Source organism: Palaemon carinicauda, chromosome 19 (assembly GCF_036898095.1).
Source record: "Palaemon carinicauda isolate YSFRI2023 chromosome 19, ASM3689809v2, whole genome shotgun sequence".
Taxonomy (NCBI): domain Eukaryota; kingdom Metazoa; phylum Arthropoda; class Malacostraca; order Decapoda; family Palaemonidae; genus Palaemon; species Palaemon carinicauda.
In genome coordinates this window covers 84,151,030-84,171,447 of record NC_090743.1, presented here as the reverse complement: position 1 = coordinate 84,171,447, position 20,418 = coordinate 84,151,030, and the positions used below count along the sequence as shown (strand labels likewise).

The following is a 20,418-nucleotide window of genomic DNA, read 5'->3' as shown; positions in this document are numbered from 1 at the left end:
AGTTCAGTTGATAATCATTACAAGAGTGAAATGTATCTTGCTTCTGTGTTGGGGGTTGTACTGTATACTGTACTTTATACATTACAACAATGGAACTCATCTCATTCTTATTCAGGGGATGTACTGTATTTAATTGACAATAATTACAATAACAGGAGAATTTTTTTAATTTCCACAAATACCTTTTGCAGACTAAAACAACACCACTACAGTTGGCAGCGAGGGAAGGTCACGTATCTGTCACTCGCTTACTTTTGGAACGAGGGGCTTCCCTAGTTGCTTGTGATGCCTCAGGAAGAAATGCATTAGAACTAGCCATCAGTGCTGGCAAAAGGTTTGTATGAAATGACAGATATTTCCAGTGAATTTGACCATTTTCTTAGATTATATAGGTTAAGCTGTATACAGCTATTAATGATTTTGGAAATTTGATATGGTATTGTTAGTTATGTTGTTTAGCCTTAGATTGACTCTCATCTTGATCCTAAGAAGCCAGGAGAAGCCTGTATTTTGGATTGTAATAGTGAGGTACTGGTGTAATTAACAGATAAGCTAAAAAAAAAATCCTCTTTCATCTAGCATCATTTTAATTCATTCTTTCTATATTTGAAATATGGACTGAACACAGTTTTTGTATGCTTTAATTTTGTTTTTCATTTGGCATTATGTTACTGTAGCGGGATGTAAACAAAAACAAACCCCCACACCCTTGACCACTGACAGACAAATTGTCCCACAGCACAAACTTTCCCTTTACTTTTACATCAACTGGACTATTGCACAAAGGGAACAGTAAAAACAAAACATAGCCTTAAAACTATATTGCCTACAGCTAGAAAAATCACTTAATACTTAAATCCAACATTCAAATATCGGTTATTATCAAAATACTCACACTTAATACTAATCAACTTAAAACTAATCCAAACAAAATTAACAATTGCATAAACCACAATATTGTATATATATAATGGCACATGGACGTACACAGCAACTGTCTCCAATAATCAGAGAAACACTATATATATATATATATATATATATATATATATATATATATATATATATATATATATATATATATATATATATATTTTTTTTTTTGGGGGGCTCAAGCCATGGCATCCTGATGGAAGGTTCCTTTTTGGTAGCTTCCTTGGGTATATCACTACTAAATATTCCCAGAGAATTTAACCACAGGTTATCACAGAATTCTAACTTCTGGAGCGAGTATCCTAAAGGTTTCCCTTTTAAGACATCGTATATCAACACGGGACGCATGTATTAACGCGCCACATAGCTATCTACACCCCAAACAGATTTAACACTTCGGTGTGTAGGGGCGGAGAATAGCTGGGAGCCGTTCCACAGCTAATCTCGTTCGTGGCTACTTTTGGTACTCGAGACGTAAACAAACGGGCGCCATTGCTAAATGACGTCACGTCCGTCGTCATCCTTCTGCTAGTAGCTTGCCTTCTAAGACGGATTTTCCCTACGCTCTTTTGATCAACCTGCATCTTCGTCATGTCGCTACCTTCGGCCTCGCCTTCTTCTGGAAAGTTGAGTACAAGGTTCCAGTATTGTTTAATTAAGCTCTGACCGTAAAATAAATTTTACTTTTCGAGATATTTGATGTTTTGTGGCAGAGCTGTGCCTCGACCGGACCCGCCATTTTATGGCGTAGCTGTTGTTTGCATGCCTTATTTAGTTAGCCTCAACAACGTTTTTTCTGGCCTCTTTAACTAATCGATACTATTAGTTATTTAGTCTTCATAGCTAGGAACTTTTATATCGTGTTTTGACGCTTTTTTATCGGTCATCGACTGACCCCATACCAGTTGGCTACTATAGCCCCTAGGCCAGAGCGCCTATATCAGTGTTCATGCATGATATTTATCAGTGATCCTAGGTTAATTATGAAGATAGTGGCATTATTTTACAATACTTTTGACTGTGATGCAAGTGTTTTCGCCTTCAGGGACCATATAAGGGACAGGTTAGATAGTGTGTCTTTCTAACCTAACCTACACGTAGGACCCCTATATGCTTCCTTCATCCCCTGCCTTAGGGCATCCCCTCTGCGTAGCCTTGCTCCTCCTACCACGTAAGTGAATCAAGCTCATATCAGAGTATTATATCGCTTCTCTGTCTTCCCTAAGGGAATTATTCCCCCTTAGGGTTGCGTCCGAGAATGAGGAACGACTAGTCCTTCCTCTATTGCTGGGGTTAGGTCTCCGACCATCCCTGCAATAGCGATACGTCTTCTATCCTTCCTAGTTCAGGATGTAACATCCCTGCTCGAGGTTAGGTTTTGGAGGGGTTAGTTGTGTACCTTGCTGAAACGATAACCATGCACCGTTTTCAGACAAGCTGCCTTACCTTAAGCTAGGGAGTGTCCTCCCTTCCTTGGTGGCCGCTCTGGTACAGAACCTCCTCCACAGAAGACCCTTCTCTTCTCCCCTCCCCACGTATCTCTTGTATGGCCTAGCCTATACTTAGGTTAGTCTATACACATCTGTCCCCTGTCCTACAACTCCTCCTTAGGGTGGAGTGTTAGGGCTACCTTGAGCTCCTATGTGCAGTCCGCTCTCGTACATATACCCTTCATAGTGTCCTATGGGGTTAGCCACTGGATGCGTTCTGTCTGTAGGGGTCCCCCCCCCCCTGGGGTGTTCCCTAGCCCTCCCTCGGGCTACCTTAGCTCCCGGTCCTCTGCGGCCCCTGCTTCTGGGTGATAGGGCTAGTCTCTATCATGGGTACACCCTCTCAGGTGGGATGTCTTGGGGTCCGTGGCCGGACCCCTACATCCCTCCTTCTGTCTTTTTCACTATCCTGGTGCCGGTCCCTTGCCGCCTCCACTGTCGGCGATACCCACCTCCTACCTTGGTGACTTATCCCTTACCCTCTGGGCCGCCAGTCCTCCGTGTGCCGGGGGACTGCCGCCTGCCGCCGGCTTCCAGCCGATGGCCTCCCCTCCTTCCTCATAGCTTTGGTCGTCCGTCCACCGGCCGGCCCCCGGTTCTGCTATAACCACCCTTGTCCCTGTCACCAAGCCGGCTACCTACGGCTGCCGGAGCCGCCGCTCCCTGCCGGCGTGCCGCCGCGGTCCCGGCGGCCGCCACCCTGGTATTGCTCTTGACTTATATATTGTCTTCCCTAATGCCAGAAACTCTGCTGGAGCGGCCTCCGGCGTGCCGGCGGTCTGGCGGAACCTTCCGGAGGCGTCAAGACGACTTGCACCCCCTTCTACTAGCTATCATCTGATATTGAAAGCCCTACACTGCAACCAGATGACTTGTTTACATAAATGGATCGGTATTTTATTACCGTTCTATTAGTAATCATGCTGTCTTCTTGCATATCACAGATTTCCAGCATGCTGTGTGTATCTTAGCACGGCTGGTTGCCGGAAACCGTTACCCTATGGGATCTTCTAGTTCCCAATTCTGGAATCTGAGTGGCCTCAGTCCTAGCCTTATATCCTTGACAATTTCCAATAGAATTCCCATTGCCCTACGGGCATTCTATGTTGAATTCTATCCTGTGCCTTCGGTCACAACGGATTGTCCATGGATGAAGGTTACGGTAACCAGCCGGGCGAGATACACTGAGTATGTACCTATCCCCCTCTCTCAGCCCATCCTCTGTGCATCACACCTATTGTCAAGTTAAAATTAATAATTAATATTTAACTTTAGTTTAACAGTCATTCTTATGACCCCCCCATACTCATGTTCTCTTTCTTTTACAGGAGGAGCAGATGAAGTGTGACCACGGCTTCTGTGCAGTGAAGCGCCCGCACTTCTATGGGCATACGGCGTGTAGGACCCACTCCCCTTGTGCCAACAAGAAAGGGGATCTGAAGTTCTGGGACCCGCAGAACTGTATGGTCTGCCAGGATCGCCTGGTCGATGCGTTTCATAACCCTCCCTCAGCGGAGATCAGGGACGCTTCTCGGGATAAGCTACGCAAGTGGGTGCGTGGCTTCCAGAAGAACGCCACTGGACCATACCTTGCCACTGAAGATATGAGGGCCTTATTGTTCCCAAAGGCCTCCCCTGATTCTGTGGTCCCCAAAGATCAGATCCCCACCGTCCAGATCACGGTGGAACTCGACGTAGTCATGGCCCAGTCCATGCACGAGTGTCGCCTGGATTCCGAAAACGATGAACATATGTCGGATATTTCGGAGGACACGGAGAAGACCCTCATGGCCCAAGGCGCGGAAGATGAAGAGGACCAGGTGGAATACACCGAGTCGGAGCAGGAGGTCGCTCCGCCTTCCATCCCCGCCCCTACTCCTACACCGACGGAAGTGTCTCTCCCGTCTACCTCCGCTACCCCGGAACCCATCCCATCCGCCCAAGAGATGTTCCGGATGATAAAAGCCATTATGGATGAGAAACTTCAAGTGACTCACGAGTTCATCAGGTCCATGGGAGGGTCCAAAGAACCGAAGAAGATCTCGGTTAAGGACCTCCCTGCATGCTCACATGCCAACCCCTGGAGGTATGCCGAGCATATGGTTATCGCGACCGGCAGGATCTTTGTCAGCGATAAGATCGGCACGGTCCCCCTGGAAGAAGTGGATTTCTTCCTGAACTTTGAGGCTTACCCGGACTGTTACGTCCGGCTTCGTTCTGAACCTGCCTCTAAAGAAGAGACCGAACCCAAGGAGGTGATAGTGTTCGATCTCTCGAAGGCTCAGGCTATGCTAGCCACCGCGTTCAAAAGTAGAGGTTTTACCTGCTCTAAGCTTCCGGCCCTGAGCAAGAAGCACCCTACTTACGTCGCACCCGACGACGCAGTCCTTCCCTTCACGGAAAAGGCCTTCGCTGCGTGCCACAAAGCTGTGGAAGAAGGGAAACCCTGCCCTGCACTGGAGGAGTGCAGACCCTTCTCTATGGTAACTCCCCCCGACGCTCGACACTGGAAGGATATCCAGCATACCTTCGTGGTGGGAAAGTTAGATCCTGACGTAGCCAGACGTCAGTTTAATGAGGACCTCCCGAAACTCAATGACCATCTCCTTCGTCGGGAACAAGACACGAAGGAAAGCTCGCAGCATCCATGTCCCTCCAGGTACAACTTGATGTCATGGCTGGTGACACCAGAGCCCCCGACCACTACATGGTACTCGGCAAATCGCACATGGCGACTCTGGTGAAGGACTTGTACCACTTCATGAAGGCTCGGAGAGCCTGTCGAGAATTCGTGTTCTCAAGTGCCACTGTGAAACACGAACCCCGGAGGCTGATTTCCTCCAACATCTGGGGTAAACACCTCTTCCCCTCCGATCTTGTGAAAGAGATCACTGACAAGTCTGCCACTGAGAATAGGAACCCTCTCAACAAGTGGGGCATGTCAAAAAAGAGGAAATCCTCTCAGGACGATGGCCCTCAACCTAAGAGGAAATCCTCCAAGCAAAATCCCCAGCAACGTCAACAGCGACGACAGTTTCCGGGGCCCGCTACTCCCCAAGTGGCTGCTCAGCCACAACAGACCTTTCAGTTGGTCACCCAACCGGTTTTGTCCCAGTCACCGGTTTTCACCCCTGCCTTTGAGCAACGGACAACTACCTTTCATCCCAAAGGTAGAGGCTCAAACAGGGGTGCAAGCAGAGACGCATCTCGCCGCCCCTCCAGAGGCAGAGGAGGAAGGGGAGCTAGCGGCCGAGGCATTAAGCCCTCGGGACACCAGAAGCAATGAAGTGCTTCCGGTGGGAGGAAGACTCTGCCAATTCCAGGATCGTTGGACCTTCGATCCCTGGGCACACAGCATCGTCAAGAAAGGTCTAGGCTGGAGTTGGACTCAACCACCACCAACCTTCCAGCAATTCTTCCAACGATCAACCCCCCTTCTGGAAGAATATGTCCTAGATCTCTTGAACAAGAAGGTGATAAGGAGGGTAAAGTCCACCAGGTTCCAAGGGAGACTGTTTTGCGTCCCCAAGAAAGACTCCGACAAACTCAGAGTCATTCTGGACTTATCCCCCCTCAACAAGTTCATAGCGAACGACAAGTTCAAGATGCTGACTCTTCAACAGATAAGGACCCTTCTGCCTCGAGGTTCTTACACGGTCTCCATAGACCTGGCGGATACCTACTGGCACGTTCCAATGAACCATCACGCTTCCTCCTACATAGGATTTCGACTCCAAAGGAAAAGCTACGCCTTCAGGGCCATGCCCTTCGGCCTCAACGTTGCCCCTCGGATCTTCACAAAGCTGGCGGACGCCATAGTACAACAGCTCTGCCTCCGAGACGTCCAGGTGATGGCCTACCTCGACGATTGGCTAGTCTGGGCTCCATCGCCCGAGGATTGTTTAAAATCCTGCAGCAAAGTCACCCAGTACCTAGAACACCTGGGATTCAAGATAAACGCGAAGAAATCTCGCCTCTCTCCAGCTCAGAAGTTCCAATGGTTAGGAATCCAGTGGAACCTTCAGTCACACCGCCTTTCCATCCCCCAGAAGAAAAGGAAGGAAATAGCAGGGTCTGTCAAGCGACTACTGAAATCCAAGCGGATCTCAAGACGCCAGCAGGAACGAGTTCTAGGCTCTCTACAGTTCGCCTCAGTGACAAACCCGGTGCTTCGTGCACAGCTAAAGGATGCCGCGGGAGTCAGGAGACGTTCTGCATCCATCACTCGAAGAGACCTCAAGAGACGGCTCCCAAACAGACTTCGACTTCTCCTCAAGCCGTGGTTGAAAGCAAAGGCCCTGAAAAGGTCCATCCCTCTTCAACACCCACCTCCATCACTCAACATCCACACGGACGCTTCGCTGGAGGGTTGGGGAGGTCACTCCCACCAAAAACAGGCTCAAGGCACGTGGTCTCCACTATTCAAGACGTTTCACATCAACATCTTGGAGGCCATGGCGGTCCTTCTAACACTGAAGAAACTCTCCCCGCCTCCCTCGATCCATATTCATCTAACCCTAGACAACTCGGTGGTAGTTCGATGTCTCAATCGCCAAGGCTCAAGATCGCCCCAGATAAATCAGGTGCTTCTAACAATCTTCCGTCTGGCAGAGAGGAAGAAGTGGCACCTATCTGCAGTTCACCTACAAGGATTCCGCAACGTGACGGCGGACGCTCTATCTCGGACAAGCCCGATAGAGTCGGAATGGTCTCTAGACGCAAGATCATTCTCCTTCATCTCCCACCAAGTCCCGGAACTTCAGATCGATCTCTTCGCAACGAGTGACAACAATCAACTTTCTCGATATGTGGCCCCGTACGAGGACCCCAAGGCAGAGGCAGTGGACGCCATGTCCCTGGATTGGAACAGATGGTCCAAGATCTACCTGTTCCCTCCCACCAACCTTCTGCTGAAAGTCCTCTCCAAACTGAGAACCTTCAAAGGGACAGCGGCCCTAGTGGCTCCCAAGTGGCCCCGGAGCAACTGGTACCCCCTGGTCCTGGAGCTGCAGCCCACGCTGATCCCTCTCCCGGGCCCAGATCTCTCACAGCAAGTACAGAAGTCGACTGTCTTCGCTTCATCATCGAAAATCAAGGACCTTCATCTCATGATTTTCTCTCCCTAGCCGCGAAGAAGAGGTTTGGGATATCGAAGAAAAGTCTAGACTTCCTCGAGGAATACAAGACCGAATCCACAAGACGGCAATACGAATCATCTTGGAGAAAATGGGTCTCTTTCGTCAAGGCAAAAAATCCTACGGAAATCACCATTGATTTTTGCATGTCCTTCTTTATTCACCTTCATGGACAGGGCTTGGCAGCCAATACGATTTCTACTTGCAAATCGGCCTTGACTAGACCACTGTTGTATGCCTTCCAAATTGATCTGTCCAGCGACATCTTCAATAAACTGCCGAAAGCATGCGCTCGTCTACGCCCAGCACCCCCACCGAAACCGATCTCCTGGTCATTGGACAAGGTGCTCCATTTCGCCTCCAACTTGGATAATGATTCATGCCCTCTCAAGGATCTGACTCAGAAAGTTATATTTCTCTTTGCTCTTGCTTCAGGAGCCCGAGTCAGCGAAATAGTGGCATTATCAAGAGAAGAGGGTCATATCCTGTTTACTGATTCAGGAGACCTTACCCTCTCCCCGGATCCGACATTTCTCGCCAAAAACGAATTACCCACCAAAAGATGGGGCCCTTGGAGAATATGCCTCTCTATGCCCAGTAGAGAGCCTCAAGGTCTATCTTCGCAGAACTTCGGACTTTGGTGGAGGCCAACTCTTCAAAGGAGAAACATCGGGCAGCGACCTGTCACTGAAACAACTAAGAGCGAAAATCACCTACTTCATTCGCAGAGCGGATCCTGACAGTACACCCGCCGGTCACGATCCTAGAAAAGTTGCATCGTCTCTGAATTTCTTTCAGAGTATGGACTTCGAAAGCCTTAAAAGTTTCACAGGCTGGAAGTCCTCGCGCGTTTTCTTCAAACATTATGCGAAACAAGTGCACGAAGTCAAACATTTTGTGGTAGCCGCAGGTAGTGTTATGAAACCTGCACCTAACTCTGCATAGAACAGCGAGTTACTTGGGACTCTAACTCTTCGGGTGCCTATGTTGACCCTCGAGCGATACGTAGTGATGTCGAAAACACTTAGTGCTTTCTTATAACTGTTCTTATCCCAGGTGAAATGTCACAGTCGTCACACGAGTGCCGCATGCCTAGAGCATGATGTGTTTTAATTAAAGACTGACGTTCCTCGAGAACGAGTGCCTACTAATAAATTTGAAATTCCCTTTCAGATTCAAGAGTAAGTCTTTATTACTATGTAGTGTACATTATAATTTGTTGTAAATTAACTTTATATATTATTGCAATTCATTTAAATTTTCTGCAATTGTGAAATAAAATTCTTATTTTATTACTTGTGCGTCTCAATCCGCTCCTACTTATACTATGAAATACATGTCTGTCATAGTTTTATTATCCCCTTCCTCTTATGGTTAATGAAGATACTAAGGTCTCAACCCTTATTATATATTCACCTATGCAATGTAATATTCCAATACGAATACTTACTCTTTATACCTTAGAGACGAGACTATTCTCCTCTACATACAGTGTCCAACCACCACTCGTCTGCCTTTGAGAATGTTCCTATACGAATGCCAACCATTCAGTCTTGTCTCCAAGTTCTTTAGGTTCTTCTAGCAGGGTGAATAGCCCTTCGATACCCGCTTTGATCTCGGCATGGCCCGTGGGAACTTCACTACCAAGGGGGCAGGAAGGTCTCTTCCCTACGGTTCTTTTATTAAGATTACTATGCTACCCTGTTCAAAGCCTTTGGCGCTTACTCAATAGGGGAAAATCTACCACGATACATTGATTCTCTGGTATTCTTCCATCAGGACGCCATGGCTTGAGCCCAAAAAACGGATTTTGAGCGAAGCGAAAAATCTATTTTTGGGTGAGATAGCCATGGCATCCTGATGGACCCTCCCTGCTACTTCGTCCAGTTTTTACGTCCCACCCTGCTCTGCTGTATCATGGCGATCGGCAAGCAACTGGCTTCAGGATGACGACGGACGTGACGTCATTTAGCAATGGCGCCCGTTTGTTTACGTCTCGAGTACCAAAAGTAGCCACGAACGAGATTAGCTGTGGAACGGCTCCCAGCTAATCTCCGCCCCTACACACCGAAGTGTTAACTCTGTTTGGGGTGTAGATAGCTATGTGGCGCGTTAATACATGCGTCCCCTGTTGATATACGATGTCTTAAAAGGGAAAGCTTTAGGATACTCGCTCCAGAAGTTAGAATTCTGTGATAACCTGTGGTTAAATTCTCTGGGAATATTTAGTAGTGATATACCCAAGGAAGCTACCAAAAAGGAACCTTCCATCAGGACGCCATGGCTATCTTACCCAAAAATAGATTTTTCGCTTCGCTCAAAATCCGTATATATATATATATATATATATATATATATATATATATATATATATATATATATATATATATATATATATATATATATATATATATATATATAATGGCATGTGTACGTAGGCTACACAGAAACTGTCTTCAATAATCAGAGAACCAATACTCGAGTAAGCACTCGTTAAAACCAACACTAACACATTCACATGAAGTACCCAAAACTCACACTTAAATATGTCGCGTGTGGACACCGTAGTCCATACAAAGCCGAATTGTGTCTTTCAAGAAACACAACCATAGCTCTGTGGTTAACAATAGCCTACACTAGGTGGCAATTTGCCACAACTGCCTCCCTGATTGTGGTCGAGGTTATCATCATCATCATCATCATCATCAATCAAAACTTATATCAGGCCCAGTCATCAACAATAGATTAAAAAAAAAACTTTCCAAAGGAGGAATTACGGCCTGCAAATGAAAAAAGAAAAATACTTACGATCACTCCTAGCTAACTAAACTATCGCACTATAATCAAAGATAAATGATAAACTTTCTATCATTCCCGATCACGCCTAACAAAGATAAATGAAAACAGTACTTACGCTAATACAAAAATCACTTCCAACCTGGGTGGTCAATGAACAAAAATAATAATATTCTAGCATTCAGGACACAACCAACTCCTGCTACAGTCAATTAGAAATTGCATTTGCCCAAGACATTCATCACTGCCCTAACCTAGCTAAAAATGTAAACAAACAACCTCAATTATACCAACAGTTTTTCCCACTACAAACAATCATTACACTAACTACCTCTTGTTCGGTGGAGCGCACCACAACCACACATACACACAAACATACGCATACCTGTACACTCTCTCTCTCTCTCTCTCTCTCTCTCTCTCTCTCTCTCTCTCTCTCTCTCTCTCTCTCTCTCTCTCTCTCTCAATTTGGCAAATTACAAAGCAAATAAAATAAAATTATTCCTCAACATTACATATTTAGCTGTTATTGGAGAAAGTGGATCCCCATTCAAAATGCATTCTATTTATTTTGCATCGTTATAAACTGATGCTTGGATTCATTACTTACTTTTTAGTGGCCTATGGCTAAAATAAAGAAAGATTACAAAAATTCAAAATGATCACTTCAGCTCATATTTATAACACATCAGAACACTTATAAACAATAAACAACTATGTACATAGGCAGAAGGATGTCTAGCAAAACAAGTTGAAAGCTCTTCAAAACTCGTCACGGTTAATTATTTTAATCATATTGTAGTCCTTGTTTTGAGTTATGAATGAAATATTCTAGCTTATTTTCATTTTATTATAGCAGTCATGGATTAAGTATTTTAGGATACCATACTGTTAACAACCATTCACAAATCAGTTCTTCAATTTGATTAAGTAAAAAAGCCAACAGTATTTAAATCTGGAAACCTGAATGTACAGTTCCCTCCAGGAATTTAGAGACGGAAGGCTTTATCCATTAGTTCTATTGCGTGTAAAAGGTCTGGTAATACTGCATTTCTATGTTTACACTTTACCAAATGAGAGCCAATTCATAGCGTAACGATATTCGTGCTTGGCTGGAGAAATGAATGCCATGCTTCTTCATATGAAATTTTCTTTAGCTTTTGGTAACAATTCTGTAAACCAGTGGTCTCATAATTAATGTGAATAAAAGTTACAATAACAAATGAAAGGTGATAGTTAAACATTAGGCTAAGTTATAGTACTCTTACTCTAAAATATCAGGCAATAAAAAATGTAATCCGTCTTCAGCACTCGCCATGTGTCACCTAGGAATAAGTTTGAGCGGAGCTAGTTTGCTGATTTGCCGGTCTTATTAATAACTGTCCTAATTATTCTAGGTAATTTGAATTCACAGAAATTCAGAAATACAAATACACAATCATATTAAAAGACATTAAGTCATTTGTTATATCTTGGTGAATTTTGTGAAACATTTACAATATTACAATATTACTGGTCACGTGTCATATACGGTCCATTCGTTGCCCCTTGCCATTTTTCTGGCTTGGACGTTGATTGCTCACCACTGGTCGTTACAACCAATCCATGATCGAGCGAGAGTCGTTCAGTATCTCCTTCGAATATGACCATGGTTAGGTCACACAATATTTTCTCCTAGACCCCCAGTACCCCATAGAATGATCAACTTCATAACCATGTGATTTTAATTGCTCACCAATATAGTCTCCACTTATGGCTAGTGATACCATATAAATGATGGGGAGAGAGAATTGTTTTATAATGATGTGTAGCCCTACCACGCCTCGCCCCCAACAATTTTGTTCTCGTGCATAATTTGTCTTTCAGTTTTCTTTTAATTAATTTTCATCCTCGTCTCCTTTATCAACGAGTCGCCTAAAGATAGTCTCATTGCAATTGCTATCTATTATCTTTATTTATTTGTCTATTTCTTTATTTCTTTAACTATCAAATCACTTATTTATCAACCCACTTATTTGATTATTTAATTATTCAATTATTTACTTTATTATTTATAGCTTTTTTTTCATTTTCTTTTCTACCGGGTCTATGACAGATTCAATATGTATTGGACTTGGATTATATCCAAGTTAGTTTAATGAAGAGAAAATCAGTAAAAGCTACGAGTCATGGCTTATATCCTGAATTTTGTAACATACCAAACAGGCTGGAATCCTAGATCAATAAGAGAGTGGCGGTATCTACTGTATATCTTCTTCAAAGGAAAGCAGGATTAAGGAATTACAGTTTAAAGGTCAATTAGAAATGTTGGAAACATGGGTTATGAGTTTCCTGAAGTGGAATTAATTCCTGAATCAGTTCTCTATAGACTGCTTGTATTTGCAAAATTTCCCATTCAATCAGCTGGGAACTTGCTCTGTAGACGTCATTGCAAAGAGGTAGATCCTATGTGTCCCCCCAAACTCCTCATCCATTATCCACAGGGACAGAAAGGGTGTGAAGTATAAGGAAAAACTTTCAAAACAAAGGCGGCACTCAATCTAGGAACTTGGGACTTCTGTTATTTAAAACTCCTAGTGTTAGTTAAATGTTGATGAGAATATTTACATATATAATGAGGAATATTTTTCTTTTTTAGAGGCAGTAATTTTGTTGAACGAATGCCCCAATTATAAAAACTAAAGAAATATATATCTGTTTGAGGCTTGAGGTGAGGATGGCAGGTTCATCCTTGCCAAGATCCTTGGACATGTTTCGTACAATGCTAGTGGCATTTTTAAATTGATATCAGAAGCAGGTCTTCTTAATGCTATTTAACTTTTATAACGTATTTACTTCTAGTGGTATTTTTAAATTTATATCAGAAGAAGGTCTTCTTCATGCTATTCAACTTTTATAACATATTTACTTCTCTGGTTTTAATTGAATATTCTTTTAATCTACATTTTTGGGCTCGGGCCATGTCGTCCTGATGGAAGTTCCTATAGGGTAGCTTCCTTGGGTATATTTGACTACGGTGATATTCCCAGAGAATTTACCTTAAGGTACCCAGAATTCTAACTCCTGGAGCGAATATCCCTCATTAAATGAACCAGGGATATCACGTAATATCAGAGGACGTATTCTTGACACGCCACATAGCAATCTGCACCCCGAACAGAATTAACACTTCGAAGGGGTCAAGTGGCAAGAAAACGAAAAACGAGAATGAAAGGAGAGCCGCTAGCAAGGCACCTCTCCTATCTCGCTTCGAGTGCGTACATAGCGCCGCCGACGGCGCCATCTGTATTCCTTTTTGCGTAGCTCAACAACTCCGTGTTTTCCCTTTGTTACTCGTTTATCTTGGATTATTTTCATCCTTATGATGCTTTCTCCAACCTCTTCTGCCTCTGATAAGTTGAGTATTATCTCTAGTATGTATAAATGTAAGCTCTTGGTGATTTTAAGATAATTCGATAGCGATATTTTTGTTACAAGAGCTGTTGCCTACTGTAGGCGTCCTGGATGCTGTCGCTCACCATGCATGAGTCATTTAGTTAGCCAGAGCGACGTTCCCGGCCGTTATGCTTTAATAATTTTAGCTATTTAGCTCTACATAGGAATTCTTTATATGATGCTATTAGTATTTCCGTTTCGGCGAATGATTTACCGATCCTGGCCTACACTAGGCTTTGTAGCCTAGACGTCTGGCCCTAGTACTTTCATGCATGATATTCAGATTTCCGAGTGTTTTTAAAATTTATTGAAGCTTTAGGCAGTTTTATACACATAAGATATTGTTGATATTTCTTCCAAGATAGTATACGAGAGAGTTTCGGTGATTTAGGTAATCGATTCTCTTCGCGCCTAGGCTAGTTGCCTATGGGGCCCTATTATACTTTCTCACACTCCCCGTTTGCTCTTTTCTCCTCAGAGAATAAGCGCAATCCCTTTTCCCTCTGTTTAGGCCTTGGGCTTAACCCTAATGGTTTATCTGAATAAATATTTAGATATAACTATATTAGGGTGTTTCTGTTCTTTTCTGTTTCCAGTGAATCTGGCTTCAGGTGGGGGAAGGACATCAGAGTTTTTAGTCTGGGTCTGTTTCTTTCTAGCATAGAGAATGAGATTCCCTTGCTAGGCCTAGGGCTGACACAGGAGGCTTAGCCTCCCTAGACCACTTTTGAAGGTTTCTGTACGAGATGATCTCTTCATCTTGTGATCTAGCTGACTAGTCCAGTGTGGTTTTTCTCGGTTTGAAGGATAAGATCCTTCTTTTCCTGTGAATAACAACACCAAACCTTGTTTTAGTTCTGAGGGAGATGGCAAGTATTGCCGGCCTCCCTCCTAGGTTTCCCCCTAGGCTAGGATGAGCTTTCTTGGCGGCGGGGTGATCTTTTACTAAAGCAGAATTTGCAGGACCCTCTTCCCCCCTTTCCCCCTCTTTCCTTAGTGATGGCCTAGCCATTACAAATCTGTCCGTCGTTCTACATCTGTACCTAGTATAGGTTAAGATGTGGAGCTGACTCAGTCCCTTGCCGGCCGGTAAGTTCGTGCCGGCCGGCAAAGGCCTATCTTCTTTAGAGTGTTCCCCAGACCTCCCTTGGTCTCACATCCATGTCTGTCTGTAGAGCCAGGTGGCATTGGATAGATGGAAGCCTGAATTTACATTCTCCCCTTCCTTATGTTCACTCTTTCTGGATGCCGGTCTGTCAGGCAGTGCCATCTCTTATCCTTACATCCATTCTGTTTCTCTTTTAGTGTTTGTACCCTAGCCCGACTGCCGGCCACTCACGGCCTGAGTGGCCGGCAGCCGGGCAGGTGGAAGTTCTCTGGTTCTTTTCTGCTGCCGGCCGGCATTGGTAGCATAACATTGCCGGCCGGCAATAAAAGCACATCATAAGATCTGCTGGCCGCCACGATTAGCGGCCGGCAGCCGGGTGCTATCATTTTTAGTTGCCGGCCGGCACACACATTTGAACCAGCGCTCTCCCACCCGATAGTCTAAAGGTAGTATACTTTGGAACTAATATAAGGTATGTGCAGGCCGGCACATTATATTATATACAGTAGCCAGTATTTTTACAGTATAGAATATACTGCATGGAGAAAACTATAGTATAGAATATATTATAACACTAAGTTTTTCCAACACTCTTGTGTTGTCTTGTACAGCCTTTTGTGAAACTGTACAGATGAAGAAAGTGAGTTCTTTCTTTATTAACTATCCAGTATATTAAAATTACTTATTTTGGTGTGAGCTACACCTATTTTTCCTCTTGAAATAATCTAGAATAGAATAACCATAAAAATTTTATTATCTGGAAGGTTACAGCAATTGACTGGGCAGGAAATACAAGTGTGTGTCTTTCCTTCTTTCCTTTCTAGCTTAGTTACTTTAAGCTATGTATACTTAACATTAGTTATCCGGTGATACATTGTTCACTTGATACTCATGGAATTTTCTTCTCTTTACAGGAGGACCATCCGAAGTGTGGGAGTTTATTCTGCGACGAACGCAGCAAGAACTTCTGCGGACATGATTTGTGTAGGAGGCACGCAGCATGCGCAGTCTCCAAAGGTGATCTCCGGTATTGGGACCCGCAGGTATGTACAATTTGCACTAACCTGATTACCGAGGCATTTGACGCCCCTAAGTCGGCGGAGTCAAGGGACGCAGCGAGGGAGAAGCTTTGAACCTGGGTGAGGGGCTTCCAGAAGAATACTTCTGGCCCCTATCTTCCAAGTGAGAAGATGAGGGCTTACCTTTTCCCCAAGGCATCAGCGGATGCAGTGATTCCCCAGCCTCAAGCGGAGATACCGTTGGTTCAGATTCCGGTGGATTCTAAAGTCTCGGACGCCCTACAAGACATCCAGCTGGACGATAGGATGTCTGAGGTGTCCGAGTACACTGAAAAAGACCTTCTGGCAGAAGACCTAGAAGAGGAGCTGACCCAGGCTCCGGACAATGAAGAGGAAGAATTCGACGAGGAGTCGGCTACCCCCCCTGTTCCCTCCACATCGTCTGCTATCCCAGAGGATCTGGGAAGGACTCTTTCTTCCATCGTTGGAATGATCCAGCAGATGCAGAAAGAAAATAATGAGAAGGCAGCTGCAATGAAGTTGGAGATGCGAAGACTTGCAGCATCACATGGGCCCCAGAAGAACCTCAACGTGAAGGACCTTCCCTTGTGCTCGGATGCCAACCCTTGGAGGTATGCCGAGCACATGCCTATGACGACGGGAAAGATCGTCATCTCGGAGAGATTGGGCTCAGTCCCCCTCTAGGAGGTGGAATTCTGGCCCAGCAAGGAGTCGTACCCGGAATGCTATGTCCGCCTTAGGAAGGAACCAGCCTCAAAGGAAGAGACGGAGCCGAAGGAGGTCATAGTTTTTGACCACGCTAAAGCTCAGGCCTTACTGTCAAGCTCGCTGAAGGAGAGGGCCTTCACAAACTCAAAGGTACCTGCTTTGAGTAAGAAGCATCCTTCCTTTGTGGCCTCTCCTACTAGAGCCTTTCCCATCATGGGAAAAGGGTATAAGGCTGTTCTGAAAGCGGTCGAGGCAGGTAAACCATGCCCCTCCTTGGAGGAGTGTAAACCTCTGTCCTTGGCCTTACCCATGGACCAGAAAGACTGGAAGGACGTCCATCTTACCTTCTCAGTCGGGAAGTTGGAGGTCGATATTGCCGGACGTCAGTTCGGTGAAGACCTCCCGAAGCTGTCTGATTTTCTCTTGCGAGGGAGCAAGAGACAAAAGAAAGACTTGTCGCCTCAATGTCTCTGCAAACGACTCTAGAGACGATGGCAAGTGACCCCAAGGCTCAAGAGATGTTTATGGTAGTCGCCAAGACACATCTAGCCACAATGACGAAGGACCTTTACAGCTTCGTCAAAGCTAGGAGGGCTTGTAGGGAGTTCGTGTTCGCCTCGGCTGCAGTGAGACACGAGCCAAGGAAACTAAAATCTCCTCCTGCATTTGGGGCAAAGACCTCTTCCCTAGTGAAGCGGTCAAAGAGGTAGTGGATAAGGCCGCCGCAGAAAATAGAAACCTTCTCCAGAAGTGGGGCCTATCTCTTAAACGAAAGTCTTCCCCGGATGAGGGTCCCCAAACAAAGAAGAAGACTAAGAAGCCTAGGTTACCCTCTCGGCCAGTCAAGCGGTACAGACAGCAACAGCAGCAACTTCCTTTGACCGCAGTGCCCCAGATGGTGGCACAAACTCCAACCACGTACCAGTGGGTACCCCAAGCCGTGACTACACAGTCTCCAGCATTTAACCCAGCATTCGAAGGGCAGTCTACTACCTTTCGAGCAAGAGCTAGAGGATCAGCCAGAGGTTTGTCTAGACGACCCTCAAGGGGAGGTCGCGGTCAAGGAGGCAAGGCCTCAGGTCAACAGCAGCAAAAGTGAAATGCTTCCGGTAGGAGGGAGACTCCATCTTCTTCGGGATTGTTGGACCTTCGATCCCTGGGCCCACAGCCTAATCAAGAATGGACTGGGTTGGAGCTGCACAGCACTCCGCCTCCGTGCCCACGATTCTTCCAACACTCTACCCCCGTTCTGGAAGAATACATTCGAGAACTCTTGGAGAAAAGAGTAATACGAAGGGTAAAGTCCATCAAGTTCCAAGGAAGGCTGTTTTGTGTTCCAAAGAAGGACTCAGAAAAACTCAGAGTCATTCTGGACTTTTCACCACTCAACAAGTTCATATTGAACTGCAAGTTCAAGATGTTAACACTGCAACACATAAGGACCTTACTACCCAAGTGGGCATTTACCGTCTCCATAGACTTGTCAGACGCTTATTGGCACATTCCAATCAATCGTCAACTCTCCCCCTACCTAGGATTCAAGCTTCAACGAAGACTCTACGCCTTCAGAGCCATGCCATTCGGGCTAAACATAGCCCCAAGGATCTTCACAAAGCTGGCGAATGCAGCTCTCAAACAATTACGCCTAAAAGGAATCCAAGTAGTGGCCTACCTGGACGACTGGCTGGTGTGGGCAGCATCCAAGACAGAGTGCATGCAAGCTTCCCAACAGGTGATCCAGTTCCTGGAACATCTAGGCTTCAAGATCAACAGAAAAAAGTCTCGGCTTTCTCCATCTCAAAAGTTCTAGTGGCTGGGAATCCACTGGGACTTACTGTCACACCAACTTTCCATTCCCATAAAGAAGAGGAAGGAAATAGCAGGTTCTGTCAAGAGACTTCTGGATTCCGGAAGGATATCAAGACGCGAACAGGAGAGAGTGCTAGGCTCCCTCCAGTTTGCCTCAGTAACAGACCCAGTGCTAAGAGCACAGCTAAAGAATGCAACTGGAGTTTGGAGGAAATATGCATCAAACGCGCGAAGAGATCTGATAAGACCAGTACCGACTTGTCTACGTACGCTTCTCAGGCCATGGTCCAAAGTCAAACAACTGAAGAAATCGGTGCTTCTTCAGCCACCTCTCCCCTCTATGACTATTCATACAGATGCCTCGAAGGAGGGATGGGAAGGTCATTCTCACCAGAAGAAGGCCCAAGGAACCTGGTCCAACCTATTCAAGAAATTTCACATAAACTTTCTGGAAGCAATGGCAGTACTTCTTATATTGAAGAAAGTCTCCCCTCGCCGCTCAATCCACATAAGGTTGGTACTAGACAGCGAGGTGATAGTGAGATGCCTGAATCGACAAGGATCGAGGTCACCTTCAATCAACCAAGTGATGTTGGCCATCTTCCGACTAGCGGTGAAGAAAAGATGGCACTTGTCAGCAGTTCACCTTCAAGGAGTCCGCAATGTGACGGCGGACGCTCTATCCAGGTTCACACCGATAGAGTCAGAATCGTCCCTAGATGCAGGATCATTCTCCTTCATCTTGAGTCAAGTCCCAGAACTGCAGATAGACCTCTTTGCGACGAAAGACAACAAGAAGTTACCTCTCTACGTGTCCCCGTAGGAGGATCCCCTAGCGGAAGCAGTGGGCGCTATGTCCCTCGACTGAAACAGATGGTCCAGGATTTACCTGTTCCCTCCTCACAACCTTCTATTGAGGGTCCTCGATCTTTCAAGGGAAAAGCGGCAATAGTGGCTCACAAGTGGCCGAACAGCGTATGGTTCCCTCTGGCATTAGAACTACGGCTGAAGTTTCTACTGCTACCGGATCCAGTTTTGACCCAGCGAGTTCAGAAGTCGATTGTCTGCGCTTCATCACTGAAAACCTGAAACCTGCAGCTCATGATTTTCTCTCCCTAGCGGTGAGAAAGCATTTCGGGATATCAAAAGACAGTATAGACTTTTTAGAGGAATATAAGTCCAAATCCACCAGAAGACAATATGAGTCATCATGGAGGAGGTGGGTGTCCTTTGTCAAGGCGAAGCCACAAAAGATCTCGACGGACTTCTGCTTATCATTCTTCATCCACCTCCATGGTCAAGGCTTAGCAGCCAACACGATATCAACGTGTAAGTCCGCCTTGACAAGACCTATTTTATATGCCTTCCAGGTCGACCTCTCTAACGACATTTTTAACAAAATTCCGAAGGCCTGTGCTAGGCTCAGACCATCAGCAGTTCCGAAACCCATTTCATGGTCTCTGGATAAGGTTCTTCATTTCGCTATGCTGATGAACAATGAGGAGTGTGCTTTAAAGGATTTGACCCCAAAAGTTATATTTCTGTTTGCACTCGCTTCAGGGGCTAGAGTTAGTGAAATAGTAGCCCTCTCGTGAGAGGAAGGTCGGTTTCAGTTCTTAGATGGGGGAGATTTGAACCTTTTTCCGGACCCAACGTTTCTTGCCAAGAACGAGCTACCCACCAACAGGTGTTGTCCCTGGAGAATCTGCCCTCTGAAAGAAGATGCATCTCTATGTCCAGTGGAATACCTAAAGGTCTATCTTCGTAGAACTTCAGACTTTAGGGGAGGTCAGCTGTTTAGGGGAGAAACATCAGGCTCAAATTTATCTCTTAAACAACTAAGGGCGAAAATCACCTATTTTATTCGCAGAGCGGATCCAGATAGTACATCCGCAAGTCACGATCCGAGGAAAGTTGCCTCGTCCATAAATTTCTTTAATAACATGGATTTCGAACATCTTCGC

The 20,418-nt window shown here is 45.4% G+C and overlaps 1 protein-coding gene across 7 annotated transcripts in view; it reads left to right on the top strand.

Moving 5' to 3' along the window:
• Nucleotides 1–20,418, top strand: part of LOC137658700 (transient receptor potential cation channel subfamily A member 1 homolog) — a 351,715-nt gene that overhangs the window by 163,544 nt on the left and 167,753 nt on the right. For all 7 annotated transcript variants that reach the window (XM_068393691.1, XM_068393693.1, XM_068393692.1 and 4 more), the window contains one exon: nt 192–334. In XM_068393691.1, coding sequence (XP_068249792.1) covers nt 192–334 — 143 coding nt within the window. The remainder of the gene's footprint in view (nt 1–191; nt 335–20,418) is intronic.